A 14781-nucleotide genomic window follows, 5' to 3' on the forward strand; every position below is an offset into this window, starting at 1 on the left:
TATAATTAGTATTAATTTTATATATTAAACATATTAATATTTATTATATACATATAACATATAATAAAATATTGATGTTGATGTAATACGTAAACAGTATATATATATATATATATATATATATATATATATATATATATATATATATATATATATATATATATATTAAATGGAATTTAATTCTATAACTATTACAATTACTATATAAATATTATATGTTTAATAGAAGGAATTATGTGATTTTATGTGTTAATATATATACTTGATATAGGTTCGTGAATCCGAGGCCAATCCTGCATTATTCAGTATCGCCGTATGAATATTTTTACTACAAAATATTGTAGAGTGAGTTTCATTTGCTCCCTTTTTAAATGCTTTTGCAATATATATTTTTGGGACTGAGAATACATGCGCTGCTTTTATAAATGTTTTACGAAATAGACACAAGTAATCGAAAACTACATTATATGGTTGGATTATTAAACCGAATATCGCCCCTTCAAGTCTGGTAACCTAAGAATTAGGGAAATGGCCCCTAATTGACGCGAATCCTAAATGTAGATCTATCGGGCCCAACGAGCCCCATCCAGGGTATGGATACTTTAGTACTTCGAGGTATTATTTAGTATATTAGATGCGCGCTGTATACTGGGGGATATTCTATATGCATCTTGTTAAGGTCAGTTACCAGGTGTTCAATCCATATGAATGAATTTTTATCTCTATGCCGTACGAAATGCCTGATATGAGATTATGTTTATTAGAAATGAAAATGAAAATCTTGTGGTCTATTAAAAATATGGAAATGATTGATTACGATAAACTAATGAACTCACCAACCTTTTGGTTGACACTTTAAAGCATGTTTATTCTCAGGTATGAAAGAAATCTTTCGCTGTGCATTTGCTCATTTTAGAGATATTACTTGGAGTCATTCATGACATATTTCAAAAGACGTTGCATTCGAGTCGTTGAGTTCATCAAGATTATTATTAAGTCAATTATAGTTGGATATATTATGAAATGGTATGCATGCCGTCAACTTTCGATGAAATGAAAGTTTGTCTTTTAAAAACGAATGCAATGTTTGTAAAATGTATCATATAGAGGTCTAGTACCTCGCGATGTAACCAAATGTAATGTATTCGTCCGGATGGATCAGGACGGGTCATTAGATATTCTAGGTAATCTGTATCAACCAACTATCATTCCGCTAAGGATAGTTGTAATTCTTTGTGATGCAATCAATAAAGAATAACCGTTGAAAATTACCTGTGACTCTATTTAATCTTCATGTTTGAATACTAATCGTGTTTAACTGTTAAGTTAATTAAAAGAAATTGTATTCAACCCCCCCCCCCTCTACAATACTCCTGTTGTTATCAAGAGACCAACACAAACTTCTCCGGCAACGTCAACACCCCAAACCGAAACCCCAAAACCCCAACAAAACCCAGATCCCGTACAAAAAGCACATAATCGCCGCCTAGAGATCGAAAGCGACACAGAGAAACCGGTCGGAGAGGAAAACCTCACCGGAAAAGGAGAAACGGAGGTCGACCTTATTGAACGAAAAAGACGAAATAAAACCGAACCATCGGCGAGATGCCGGTGGTCGGAGAGAAAATCAACAAAGGGCTACAAACCTGCGTTGGTAGAAGCCGGAAACGAGATCGGAACAGGAAGAATCGCCGATGAAGAACCTAGAATTGCACAAGAACCAAGGGAGCGTATGAGAGAGAGGAGAGGTTGAGTGTGTGTAAAAATACCATGCCAAATTATGTTGTAATATGCTGTTAATGAGGTTTGAATTTCAGAACTCCAAAAATAATGAATTATTTTTTATGGTGTCACCCAAAATGCTATAAGTGAACTTTTATCAATGGAGTCCATAAAAATGGTTTCAAAACTCTTATATTATCAAGTCTTTGGAACTTAAAATGGGTCATTTAAACCCATTTACAACAAGGGTCAATCACCAAAATACCCATTTTTTTGGACTTTTCTGAGCTGGTACCCAAAAAAAAAAAACCTTGACAAAATGCCCGCGCAAGGCGCAAGAGACCTTGCGACCTTGCGACTTGCGTCCTTGCGCCTTGCGTCCTTGCGTCCTTGTGTTAAAAAATTAGGTCAAATATAGAAATCAGACACCACATACACACACACACCCCGACACTCAGCTCTTGCGACCACTTTGCGACCGACGGCGATTACAAAGAACCTTGCACTTGCGACCCCCTTGCGACCCGTCTACCCTTGCGACCTTTCTTCTGAGACTCACCACATCACCACCACCACCACCACCATCGCCAGAACCACCGCCATCAGTACATCTCACCACCATTACCATCACCGCCTCCATTAGCATCACCATCACCACCACGATTGAGAAAAAGGAAGAGAAAAAAAACCGACAAAAAACGTGATCAAGATGTCACAAGAACAGGTAAGTGTTTCCTTTCAACTATCTCCGTTCGATTACTCCATTTCTATGTCGAAAATGATATATAATTTTTGTTGCACACCAAGTGTTCGATGAAATGCTTCAACGAGCTTGGTGATGCAAAACTCACTTATAGTGTTGCTAGATTTGTTAAAGTTACAGTATTTGGTAGCTAACATTTTATAAAAACTGGAACACGATTGTTTTAGGGCTTAAAACTAGAATCTGGTATAGGCGCAAGGAAAGTCTTGCGTCCTTGTGTTTGTCCGTAGTAGCTGGCGCAAGGCACGTCTTGCGTCCTTGCGCCTGTGTGATAAACGAGACGCAAGGTGCTTATTTATTTAACTAATTTTGTAGATTTGGATTCTCGAGGCATATCGACGAACAATTAAAAGTTTTGCCCATAAGACAGACAAAAATGGAGTACCGAGGGCCTTATTTTGGAAACGTTCATCGGCTGAGACTTTTTCAGTCACTGATTACCTGCATCTACTAAACATTATGGTAAGTGTTGTTTTTAACATAAAAGTTTTGTTGGTGCTGGAAGAATACAGAGTAAGGATTTAGGATAAAATGGGTTCTGTGATGGGCGCAAGATATATCTTGCGTCCTTGCGTGACCAAGGCGCAAGGTTCGTTCTTGCGACCTTGCGCCAGCACCTTACGTCATATGGCCAACGCAAGAGTAGTCTTGCGTCATCAGTAATTAGGCGCAAGGACGCAAGACCAACCTTGCGCTTGGTTACTGATGACGCAACACGCAAGGTTCACGGCTTGCGTGTTTGTTTACGGGACGCAAAGTTTGTCCTTGGGTCCTTGCGCCTTCAGCTAACGTCTTATGGTCAACGCAAGAGTAGTCTTGCGTCATCATTTACGAGGCGCAAGGTTGGTCTTGCGTCCTTGCGCCTCGTTGTGATGAAGACGCAAGATTTATCTTGCGTCCTTGCGCCTTTGGATTTAACTTTTGCTGCTGTTGTACAGGATGATTGTCCGAAGAATAAACGACCTTTTCGTACTCTGCATCCCACTGATGTTGAGAGTGGATGTCAATGGTGGTTAAAAAGTTGCCAATACTTTGATGGGACGGAAGTGGATGAGGAAGTTGAAGAACCTGTTGAAGATGAACCTGTCAATGAGGAACATGGTGGTGGAGAACAGTCTCAATCTCAATCTCAATCTCAGTCTCAATCTCAGACTCAATCAAACTTATCTACTGATGCAAAGGAATTATACATGTCTTTGGTGAAACGGATGGATAGGCAAGAGAAGGAGCTGCAAGAGTGTGGAACGCAAATAAATGATCACGAGAGACGTATATCTGAACAAGAGAAACAAATATCAGAACAAGAGCAAAATCAAGATGAGGAGTTACTTGGTCGATCCTTCTCAGACAATGAAAACGACAAATCAGCTCAACGGATTAGACGTGGAATGAGAGATCGACGACCAACGCGTGTACTAAGCTCCCCTTTCACAACACCGGGACACAGAAAACCAATCGAGAAGGTATATCTTTAATTACATTTTTTTTACCTTAAACTTGCAGTTTTGTCATTAATTATCGAGAATAAACAGGCTGTGTTTGTTAAAAGTAGGCGCAAGGTCATGTCTTGCGTCCTTGCACTTGTTTTGCCAAACAGGCGCAAGGTATGGTCTAGCGACCTTGCGCCTATGTTACATAAATGGCGCAAGGTCATACCTTGCGTCCTTGCGTATGTCGCAAGGGTTATCTTGCGCCCTTGCGCCTTTTTTCCTGACTTTCTATAATTCACAGCTGTCAGATGATGTTGCTCGCAAAGTGAAAAGGCTGAGGGTGTCTGAGGCTGAGGAGGTTATTAATCTCGATACTGAAGAACAGGGTGTTGTTGAAGAAGAACCCCACCCTATTGTTGAAGAAGATGTTGTTGCTCCGATTGTGAAATAGCGTAAACGGTCGCAAAAGGATTGGGTTAATGACGAGGAAATTTGGTCGATGGTAGACAGGCTAGTGAATGATCAAGGAACTCTACTACCACCACCACCCAATGCTTGGAGAGACGGTAGAAATCACGTTGGGCCTGCAAAAGATCCGAAGAGTATGGTGGATAGTAAGCAAGAAACGCGGTGCATGTTCATTTTTCAGAACGAAAATTTTATATACCTCACACCTGAGTTTTGGATCAGGTTACTTGGTCTTGGATATTCCGGATACTTGGAAAACTTAGTAAGTTGCTCGCTTATTTGTTTCCATTCTTGGAAAACTAAGTAAGTTTCATGCTTATTTGTTTTATCACAATTGTAGCATATTGATGGATGGGCTACACTTATGTTGAGATATCGTCAGAGGGTTCTCCCCCGAGCAAGCCAGTATTCCACTCCTATTATCTCGACCGACTCGTTTGCGTGTAGTTCTCGATGGACTGTCATGCCATTGGGTTTCCTTTCTAGGCTTGCAGCGTTTCAGTCCTATTATAATGATACACAAAGGGAGGAAGAGAAACGGAAAGAAGCGGAGAAAAGAGGAGAAGTAGCAATCACAGGGGAGAATCCACCTGATTATATGTATTTGATTGGATTAGGGGATGGTAGTGATGAGCTATATCCATCCTGGGCCTATTGTGATAAGGTATGTTTTAATTCCCAATACAAATTTTAGGTTTTGAAGTGTTCTGGAACAGGCGCAAGGTTAAGTCTTGCGTTCTTTTGCCTTGTGTTTTAGGTTGGACGCAAGGTTGTCCTTGCGTCTTTGCTTCTGGTGTTTTGAGGTGTTCTAGCACAGGCGCAAGGTACAGTCTTGCGACCTTGCGTTTCTTTAGTACTGGCGCAAGGTGTGACTTGCGTCTTTGCGCCTGGTGTTTTAGGTTTGACGCAAGGTTGTCCCTGCGTCCTTGCGCCTGTTGTTTCTTGTTGACGCAAGGTTGTCCTTGCGTCCTTGCGCCTATTACAGTTTAGCTAATATTGTGTATGTTTTTTGCAGATTTTGATACCCGTTCACTTTTACGATGCTCAACACTTTATTCTGATTGTGTTGAACTTGGAGGAACAGAAGATATTGGTGTACGATAGTTTGCCCGGTCATGTTGATCAAGAAATTGTCAAGCTCACCAAAGATCTGGGAGATCAATTTCCTGTATACTTAAGAGCAATTGATTACTTTAACCAAAAGCAAGACTCCCAGATTGTTGACTACTTGGAAAACAAGGAGAGCATCGAGTTCATGACCGAGGCAGCACCAGTCGTGCCGGTGCAAGGTGGAAGTAATGGGGACTGTGGTGTTTGGGTCTGCATCCATATGGAGAGGGTGATCTTTGGGTGGGATGAAATCCCAAACATTGGAGATCCTAAAAAGGCCGCAGAAGACTACAGAGTGAGAATGGCCAAGACCTTCTTTCGTGCACGCTTTGATACCCAGGAACCCCCACCAAAAGAGAAAGCAAAAGTTGGTAACTGAGGTTTTATTTTGAAAACTGTAGTTAATTATGTAATTTGTGTATAAAACCGTAAATGTTGTAAACTGTGAACAGGTCCGTAACTGTATTTTTGAAGGCGCAAAGGTGTGTAATCAGACCTTGCGACCTTGCATCCCGTAATAGCCGTAGACGCAAGGTCCTTCTTGCGGCCTTGCGCCTCGTGTTTAGCAGCAGGCGCAAGGTGTTTCTTGCGTCTTTGCGCCTTTTTATTAAGCAGGCGTAAGGTGCTTCTTGCGTCCTTGCGCCTATTTTTGAAACATACGCAAGGTTCATCTTGCGACCTTGCGCCACAACATTTTTATTATTCTTGTAACACTAGCTTGTGCATTCAATATTATAACATATGAAGTAACACACGAAACCACATCATAAAATACTAATTAAAAAATATTACAACAATGGAAGACATCACACCTTAATTTGTTCCTGAAAATAAACGTATTCTAGGAACTAATTACTACCTAAATTGTACGTTGGATAAAACTGAGATTGATAAGCTTGAGATGGTTCGACTGTCTCTTTCGCCTTTGAGGTTGTGTTTCTTGCCCGTTGAGAAGTTGATTCACCTGTTCGGTCATAAGCAGCTGGGCATGTTGATCGAGAATGACCTGGTTCTTTGCAACGACTACAAGTTCTTACTTTTTTTGAAGTTTCTTCACCTTTTGAAGGAATGCGTTTTTTACCTTTAGGACGTCCAGGTTGTCTTTTCTTTAGAACTGGGGGGTGTACAAGTTGCAAAATCCCGGGACCCGGATCCGACCATTCAGACCGATGGGGGAGAGGAAGAATGTGTTCGGAATACGTATTTATGTATGTTTGGGTGCTGAACCAATGTGATACATAACAACTAATATCCTCCACTCCGAAGTGTCGTGCTGATGCAATCACATGACCGCAGGGTATGCCTGATAATTGCCATTGACCACATGAACAAGTTCTATCTTGTAGATTAACCAACCTATTTTTTCGTCCATCATGTACCTCTATTAGATCATTTGTCGATGGAAATGCTCGCCATCTTCTTGATTTGTCCGTCCTCTTAGCTAGCTTACGTTCAACATATGGAGTAACCGGTGAAGTAAGACTAACTGATTTGTTGCGATGTTTGAAATACCAATCTTGTATTGAACAACGAAAAAATTCGAACAACATGCAAACGGGTAGTTTACGAGCATGTCTTGATAGAGAGTTTATAGACTCTACACTGTTGCTTGTAAGGTATGAATACCTAATATGAGTAGATTGACTTCTGGACCATCTATTGATACCATCCTCACATAGAACTTTATAAGACGCTTTCAATCTCCTTCGAAATACATCTAGATGATCATGAAAATCCGACGCACGGTACGCCTTAACCATTTTCCAAAAGTGCCAGTCGAAGAATTTCATCTTGTTGGATTTAGTTTTGATGTTCATGAATAAATGACGTGCACAATGAGCGTGAAACGCTTCCGGAAACACGTTTGCAATGCCGTGTGCTATTGAAGCAGCACGATCAGAAATAAAAGTAATCTCTGACATACGATCAACCATACCATAACTCATTAAATGATCTCTTAGGTTACCAAAAAACCATGACCAAACACTGTTTGTCTCGCCTTCACCAATTCCATAAGCCAATGGCAAAATTCCATTATTGCCATCCATCGCAACAGCAACTAAATTAGTACCCAGGTACCCACCCTTTAAATGTGCAGCATCGACGATGATTATCGGGCGGACATGTTGCACAAATGATCGAATCTGCATGAAATTTTCACAGTAAATCAAATATTATTAATAAAGACCTCATACACCATACGCAAGGCGCAAGGAACACTCTTCTGTCTTGCGCCCACGAAGCGCAAGTAAAGCCTTGCGTCCTTGCGTCTTTAATGCCTTGCGTCCTTGCGTCTTTATTGCGTCCTTGCGTATTCGTTGGCGCAAGGTGACCCTTGCGCCTTTGCGTATGGTGTACATATTAAAAGGTGGTTTTTGCTAATATATATTTACTTACAACTACTCCAATGGACATGTAACACATCACAAATTTATTTTCTTTATCGGTAACCAAATTGGTGATGGTCCCCGGGTTGTGGATCTTAAGGTTATGAAGGTAAATGGGAAGCATTCTAAAGGAGTCATCACTACTGCCACGTAACATCTCTATTGCTTGACACTTGGCCCTCCATGCTTGATTGTATGATACGCTCACTCTAAACCGATTAGCTACATCATCACGTATATCTTTTGGTTTATACTCTCGATTAGCAGCCTTGAACGAATCCATAAGAATACTACCCAACACCTTTTTAGTAGCATGTTTATTGTTTCCCATAATTTGTGTGCGTGAGCAAGTGTGTACGTCATGCAACTTTTTAACCATAAAGTTTTCAGTGTGTCTTATTTTGTATGCACTACATTTCCACTCACAATTTGGCAACACACATTTAGCGGTGTACCGAGATTTGTCTGACTTTACAGGCTTTATTTGAAAGTTTTCTTCAAGGCATTTTGTAAATAGCTGGTTTAGGAATTCTTCCTTGTTCGAAAACGTTTGACGAACTTTGACCAAATCAGATACCTGATACGTGGTTGGAATTGGGGTCGTAAATTCTGGGTTTTCTTCATCTTGCTGACTGTGTAGAGTTGGCATATTCCAGAATACATCTTGTTTTTCTTCATCTTCTTCATCTTCATCTTCCTCGTCACTTGCTTCATCCGATTCACTAGACCCAACAACAGGTATAAACGGGTTCTCTATTTTTTTTATTTTACACACGTTCTCGGCGCCATGGTTGAAGAAATCAAATTCTTCTGTGTTTGGAGGTGGTATTTCAGCCTGTTTTTCTTCCAAATAGTGTGTTTCGAGGTTTGGTTCGAAATTGTGTATTTCATCCTGTTCTTTTTGCAGATGGTGAGTTTGTTTGTTTGGTTGAGACTCGAGAATCCGGAGGTTTTGTTGGAGATGGTGTGTTTGTGGATTTTGTTGGGGCTGGTGTGTTTGTGAATTTTGTCCGGGTTGAAGCATTCTAACTTTGTCGACAACATAAATATCAATAGGCTCGTTTGTGACAGCGTGTTTTAAAAACTCAAAAAAATCTTCATGATCATCAGTAATATCAAAAATATGATTATTATCAATATATCTTAGCGAAACAGGTGCATTAGGTGGCAATTCAATTTTTTTGAGAATTTTCCTTAACAATACTCTTCGATTTATTGGTTTTTGTGGAGCAAGTGGTAGTTTTAATCTGGTTCTAAAATAGTCAAGAGGCAGATACATAGGTATGTTGTTGACAAATTCAAAATTAACCCCACAACATACATGAACAACAAATGCTTCATCATTACTACAGCTCATTAAGACACAAATTAGTGAAAAAATAGATAAAAGTTGATACCTTAACGATGCTCTAATGACTTGATCTTTTTGAAAATGAAGTGAAATAAAATGATTAATCTGGAGTTCTAGCCTCATTAAATAGACAGGTACATAATCTTATCCGTAAAGGTACAAAGAATCCAAAAAAATCTTATCCAGAAATCAGGAAAAATCCATTCTGATAAGACGCAAGGCGCAAGGACGCAAGGACGCAAGTCATTATCCTTGCGCCTTGCGTTTACACGCAAAGGCGCAAGCCGCAAGGTCTAAAGATACTTGCGCCTTGCGCGGGCAAATTCTCAAAAAAAAAAAAAAGGGGGTTCCAGCTCAGAAAAGGCCAAAAAAAATGGGTATTTTGGTGATTGACCCTTACAACAAAGGTTCAGTGAACTGTGAATCCCTTTAGATTTTTAGTCAGAACAGAAAAAATGTTACAAACCATCAAATACCTACTACTAGGCCTCTACATATAGTATGTCCTTTGGTATGATCAAAGGCTAAAACATCACTACTTCTATATTACAAAATTTACATTCCAAAACTAATCATCTTGGGTAAAAAACTCCATGTTAGAATCTTCATGTTCTTACTAAAACTTCGAAAACCCTATATAGAAGAAGTGAAATCTGCCATTACCATATCTGGTAACTACTAATGAACTGTAACCTTTGTAGTAGCAAACTCTGTATCAACTTCCATAGGTGTAGAATTACTTTTTTGCCCCTGACGAACAAATTGTCCTTTTACCCTGGGTCTCTGCTCTGCTAGTTTCTTTCTGCTTTCATATCTTACCTGCAATCAGTATATAATAATGAGACATATTAAACTAAACTTTATCACAAACCATAAGTCATTCGCGCGACAATTTTATAACGAAAATGTACCTTCTTATCAAAGCACCGATCTTTCCTCTTCATTCGGAATTTATTTAGTGCGGCTTCTCGTTGTATTGATCGATGACTACTATTCCCATTGCTTCCACTACCTACACTATTCAGACGGGTTAACGTTGCACCGTTACCGAAACTACTAGTTCCGCTATGATCTTCATGGGCTTCGGTTATATTTGCTTGAACGAAAGGTTCTTGATGGCCCGAGGAACACGCGCTCTGCATCTGGACCAAGCCCGGTTGTAAAAAGAACGGAGGAGGCAGTACAGAACCATATGTGGCAACCGGGGTCTCAACTCGTGGACTTGGAACTCGAACTGGAAACACTGTTTCCTTCGGAGTCTGAAATTGACTTTGACTTTGACTTCCACCTTGCTCGTGTTGACTTATCGTGTTACGTTGAGAACTTGCAACTGGTGCACTATGTGTATCAGAAATATACTCAACAGGATTCTTGGATAACGGTTTATCCGAATTTGTTTGTTGATTACAAATGCTGACAGATCCCGAAGTTAGTGGCGGTTGTGTCGTATTAATATACCTGCATACAAAATATCAAAATCAATCACAACCGTACAAAAATTACCCAACCCATTTTGACCCCAAAAAAAGTGGATAATTGATGCTTACCGTGAAAAGGCTGAGACATCAGATTGCTTCAAACGGTATCTGTCATCACTGAACTGATTCACCGAGCTACTAGGATGAGATTGTTTTAGCGAAAGATCTAAAATTGGTGAAGGATGATCAACCTTATTTGTACTGTAGTTTAAAGAGCTTTTTAAACTGGCTTTTGGGTAACTGTCGAGTGACCCAATCAAGTCAATCGCTTCCCGAGAACTGTTGTTATTATCAGCGACATTAACGTATTCCCATCTGACATCTATGGCCATGTTCTGTTCTTGACCACTTGTATTGGCTTCAGTTATGTAAGCGTTTGGGTCAGTGAGGTCTTTTAGCTGCTCCATCGGTGAACCCTCTGGTTCCATATCAGGTTTTGTGCAAGAGCTCTGCACAGCAGACACAACATACAGATTGTCAAACCAAGTCCCAGTTATTGTTATATATTACAGGTGTCAATTTTGACCCATTTACTTATAATTGAGTCAATATGAGTATGTTGTAATTGGGTCGAGACCCGAACAGGTTTTGGGTTGAAACGGGTCATGGATCAAACATTTGTAGTCTTTTCAAAAGAAATTTATGTAATTGCATAATGCTATTTACGAAATACATGAGGTAGTACACTTTTGGGCGACTTTCAACCTTTCAAGCCATTTAGACCCGACCCATTTAGACCCTACCTGTTTGACCCGTCTAAAAGGAACCCCGAAACCCAAATTTTACCCAATTCTAGCTGTATCCGGGCTGACCTACTTACCCGACCTGCCTATTTTGACATCTGACTTCTTTTGCAGTCATCTGAGAAAGCTAATTACCTGAGCATCACTTCCTTTTTCAATGCATTCCCTATTTCTTTTTATGCAAGCGATGTAACCACTAGAACGGTTGCTAGTTGCATTGTTTTCAGCAGTAGCTTCTATCTTCTGTTGTAAAACACTCTCTCCTTGATTCTCATTACCACCAGGGTTTGACTAAGTCAACAGTGAAAATAAATCAAGATCAGATTGTTGCTGAAAATTAACGATTCATCGATAAAAAAAATTCAAAAGAACAGTTATGACACATACAGATTGTCTCCTCCAAACATGTTGCCATAAGTTCTTCAATTCATTCTTCCTAACAGGTTTGACTAAAAAGTCAGCAGCACCTCTTAGCATACACTTGTAAACGGTGCTTACCGAATCATTTGCCGACATCACTACAACATCAAAATCAAAATGAAGTTATTAATATTAAATTTAATTAATTGATTAATTCCTTCCATTAAATAATCAAACCCTGATTCTTACTTATAACAGGGATATTTTTGCATACTTGATGTTCCATAATCAAGGTAAGAAGAGCAAACCCTGAAATCGATGGAAGCTCGACTTCAGTCAGTATAAGATCAATGTTGTTTGATCTCCCTTTCAGAACCTCCCATGCCTTTAAACCATCAGAAACAGCTGCAACTGTTTTCAGATCACAACACATAATTAGACATTCTAATTTTGACTTAATTTGACCACAAAATAGTACAAAATTTGTTACAGTATTATATTAAACATAAACAAAGAACTGCTATCACTTCAATCATATACTAAAAGATCATGAACCAAAACATATGAGGCCAAGATTACAACAACCCATCAACCTTTTATTAAATCCCAAATCAAAAAACATACCTTTTTCCCCCCAAAAAAATAGTTAATAACTAATTAACTAACCTTTATAACTGCATTTTCTAAGGAGTGCAGAGATTATTTGGCGAGTACAATCGTCAGCTTCAACTAACAAAACTCTAAGAACCATTTTAGGCAAAAACTTTTCCCACCTAACAACGTTGTTTGTGGTGGCGGTGATGGTGGGCGAATCACGCCTACCACTGACGCCACCATCATTCGTCTTATCTTCCTTTCGCATCATCATTTCGGGCACATCGGCTAACACTTCCCCCATATTTTTATACAACACAAACAACTAAATTAAAAAAAAAAAACTGTATGTATTTAGGCAATCAAACGAGAGGATGTATGTGTTTGTGTGGTGCGTAACAAATGTTATGACTTTATGATATGTTTGAGAAAAAGAAAAAGGGAAAAGTAATGCTATTGTACTGTAACATGTTATGAATCAAAATATCTGAAACTAAAAAATCTAGAAAATATCTTGGATGGCCAGAATTTGCCACGTCAGATTTCATGAATAAAAAAGCAAGCCCCTATTGGCCACCCATCTCTCTGTCTCTTCATTGTGCTGCCTACGTCTCCACTTGTTTCGATCTAATCTAATAGTAGTATTAGTGTACTATTTTTACTTTTTTTAAAACAAATTTCAACCAATCAAATTTCAGATATTTTTCAAAGGACATCACCAAGAACAAAATATCTAGGCCACCTATAGGCTGTCAATACTTTACAATAAAAAAACAATAAATAATATTCGTGGGAGTATTGTTTTTTGGTTTTTGTTTGTGAAGGGTGGAGAAATTAAGACACGTAATAGTGATTGAATTATTTTTTATTTGAACAAATTTAAAAAATCGGAATATATGTTGGAACATATAGTTCCACTCTTGGTTACATTCATACTAAATATTGTAACATACCCACAATATACACAAATTTGTTTATTGAATATTGTGGGTATGTTCCAATATTTAGTATGAATGTAAGCAAGAGTGGAACTATATGTTCCAACAATTGGTATCTAGAACATTAAGATTCTGGTTCCAAGCAAGATTAATCAATATCCGTAATAATAGCAAGTAGCAAGAGCAAGGTGATCACCATAATGATTACAAGAAAGTAGCAAGAAGCAAGTTGAAAAAATAGCAAGAAGCAAGTAGTCACGTGATCAAAAGTATGAAGCAAGGTTGATCACAAGTGGTGATCAAAAGTTAAACAAAAGAAGCGAGAAGAAAGAAAGAGCATGCCGGTTGCAATCTTATGCAACCAAAGGAGGTAATCACAAACAGTGATCAAAAGCAAGTAGCATGTAGCTTTCAACAGTGTTGATCATAATATTTGATCACGAGAAAAGCAGTAGTAAGGCTGATTTCTGAGGAAAAAAATCAGCAAATTAACGGCAGGTTAATGCATCAAAAGAAGAAAGATGCAGCAGGGATGATCATCAAAAAATAGCAGGCAGTAATCTGATCATAGCCGGATGATTAGAAAAATAGCAGCATGAAGAAGTTGTTTAATAGCAGAAAAACAGTAGCAGGTTGATCTTATTTGATCAGAAATTTCATCAGTCAGCAAGTTCTCGTAGCAAGTAGCAAGAAAGCAGTTAGCATGTTGTAGCAAGTCGAAAAAGGCTCAGTTCAAGACTACGTGTGACGACCCGAAAATTTCTGACCAAATTTAAACTTAATCTTTATATTATTCCGACACGATAAGCAAAGTTTGTTAAGTTAAATCTCAAGAATTTTAAACTATGTTCATACATTCATTTAACCTCGACCAGATTCCAATGATTCACGAACCATTAAATGAACATATATGATTAGGTATGTATATGTGTATATATTATAACTTGAAAATGTCAACAAAGTATTTAAACGAATAATAATTTACATGAACGTATTTGTTTCAATATGATTAGCGATGGAATTAGAAGATAATATCAAATGATTGAATTATCAGATACATTGATTTATGATTACAAGTCTCTGTTGAGAGGTCCACTTTAATTTAGAAAACCTTTCCTTTTTAATGGTATCCGGAATATTTGGTAAAAGTGATTTACGAAAGTGTCATTAACGAGAGTTAGTCAAAAGTTAGTAATCATTTCCGTTTGAATTTCAAAAAATATACTTTACTATGATTAACTCGTGTCCCTTGATAATCAACCAGTTAGTTTTAATATTAAAAACATTACTTGATAAAATAACTACTATTATTTAAAAACGAGTTAAATTATATAAAACGAACTTTGAAATATATTTGATTTTGAAAGACTAAATATTATATCATTAGTTAAATAATTCAAACATATTTATTAAGTACATATTTACAATTCTAAATAT

At 38.2% G+C, this 14781-nt stretch overlaps 2 protein-coding genes across 2 annotated transcripts; both read right to left on the minus strand.

The window, feature by feature from the left end:
* Positions 1 to 5898: 5898 nt before the first annotated feature.
* On the minus strand, positions 5899 to 8037 carry LOC139840777 (uncharacterized). The gene is made up of 4 exons (XM_071831024.1): positions 7891 to 8037; positions 7160 to 7637; positions 6364 to 6457; positions 5899 to 6136 (listed from the first exon to the last, which is right to left on the minus strand). The coding sequence occupies exons 1-4, from the start codon at positions 8035 to 8037 to the stop codon at positions 5899 to 5901; spliced, it is 957 nt and encodes a 318-aa protein (XP_071687125.1).
* A 1607-nt stretch (positions 8038 to 9644) lies between these two features.
* LOC139839856 (two-component response regulator-like APRR5) lies at positions 9645 to 12829 on the minus strand. Its single transcript, XM_071830053.1, has 7 exons — positions 12479 to 12829; positions 12062 to 12223; positions 11840 to 11970; positions 11588 to 11743; positions 10779 to 11158; positions 10143 to 10689; positions 9645 to 10050 (listed from the first exon to the last, which is right to left on the minus strand). Exons 1-7 carry the CDS (start codon positions 12708 to 12710, stop codon positions 9910 to 9912), a joined length of 1749 nt encoding a protein of 582 aa, XP_071686154.1. The 5' UTR covers positions 12711 to 12829; the 3' UTR covers positions 9645 to 9909.
* Between the last annotated feature and the right edge of the window lie 1952 nt (positions 12830 to 14781).

This window comes from Rutidosis leptorrhynchoides, chromosome 4 (assembly GCF_046630445.1).
Source record: "Rutidosis leptorrhynchoides isolate AG116_Rl617_1_P2 chromosome 4, CSIRO_AGI_Rlap_v1, whole genome shotgun sequence".
In the NCBI taxonomy this organism is placed as follows: Eukaryota; Viridiplantae; Streptophyta; class Magnoliopsida; order Asterales; family Asteraceae; genus Rutidosis; species Rutidosis leptorrhynchoides.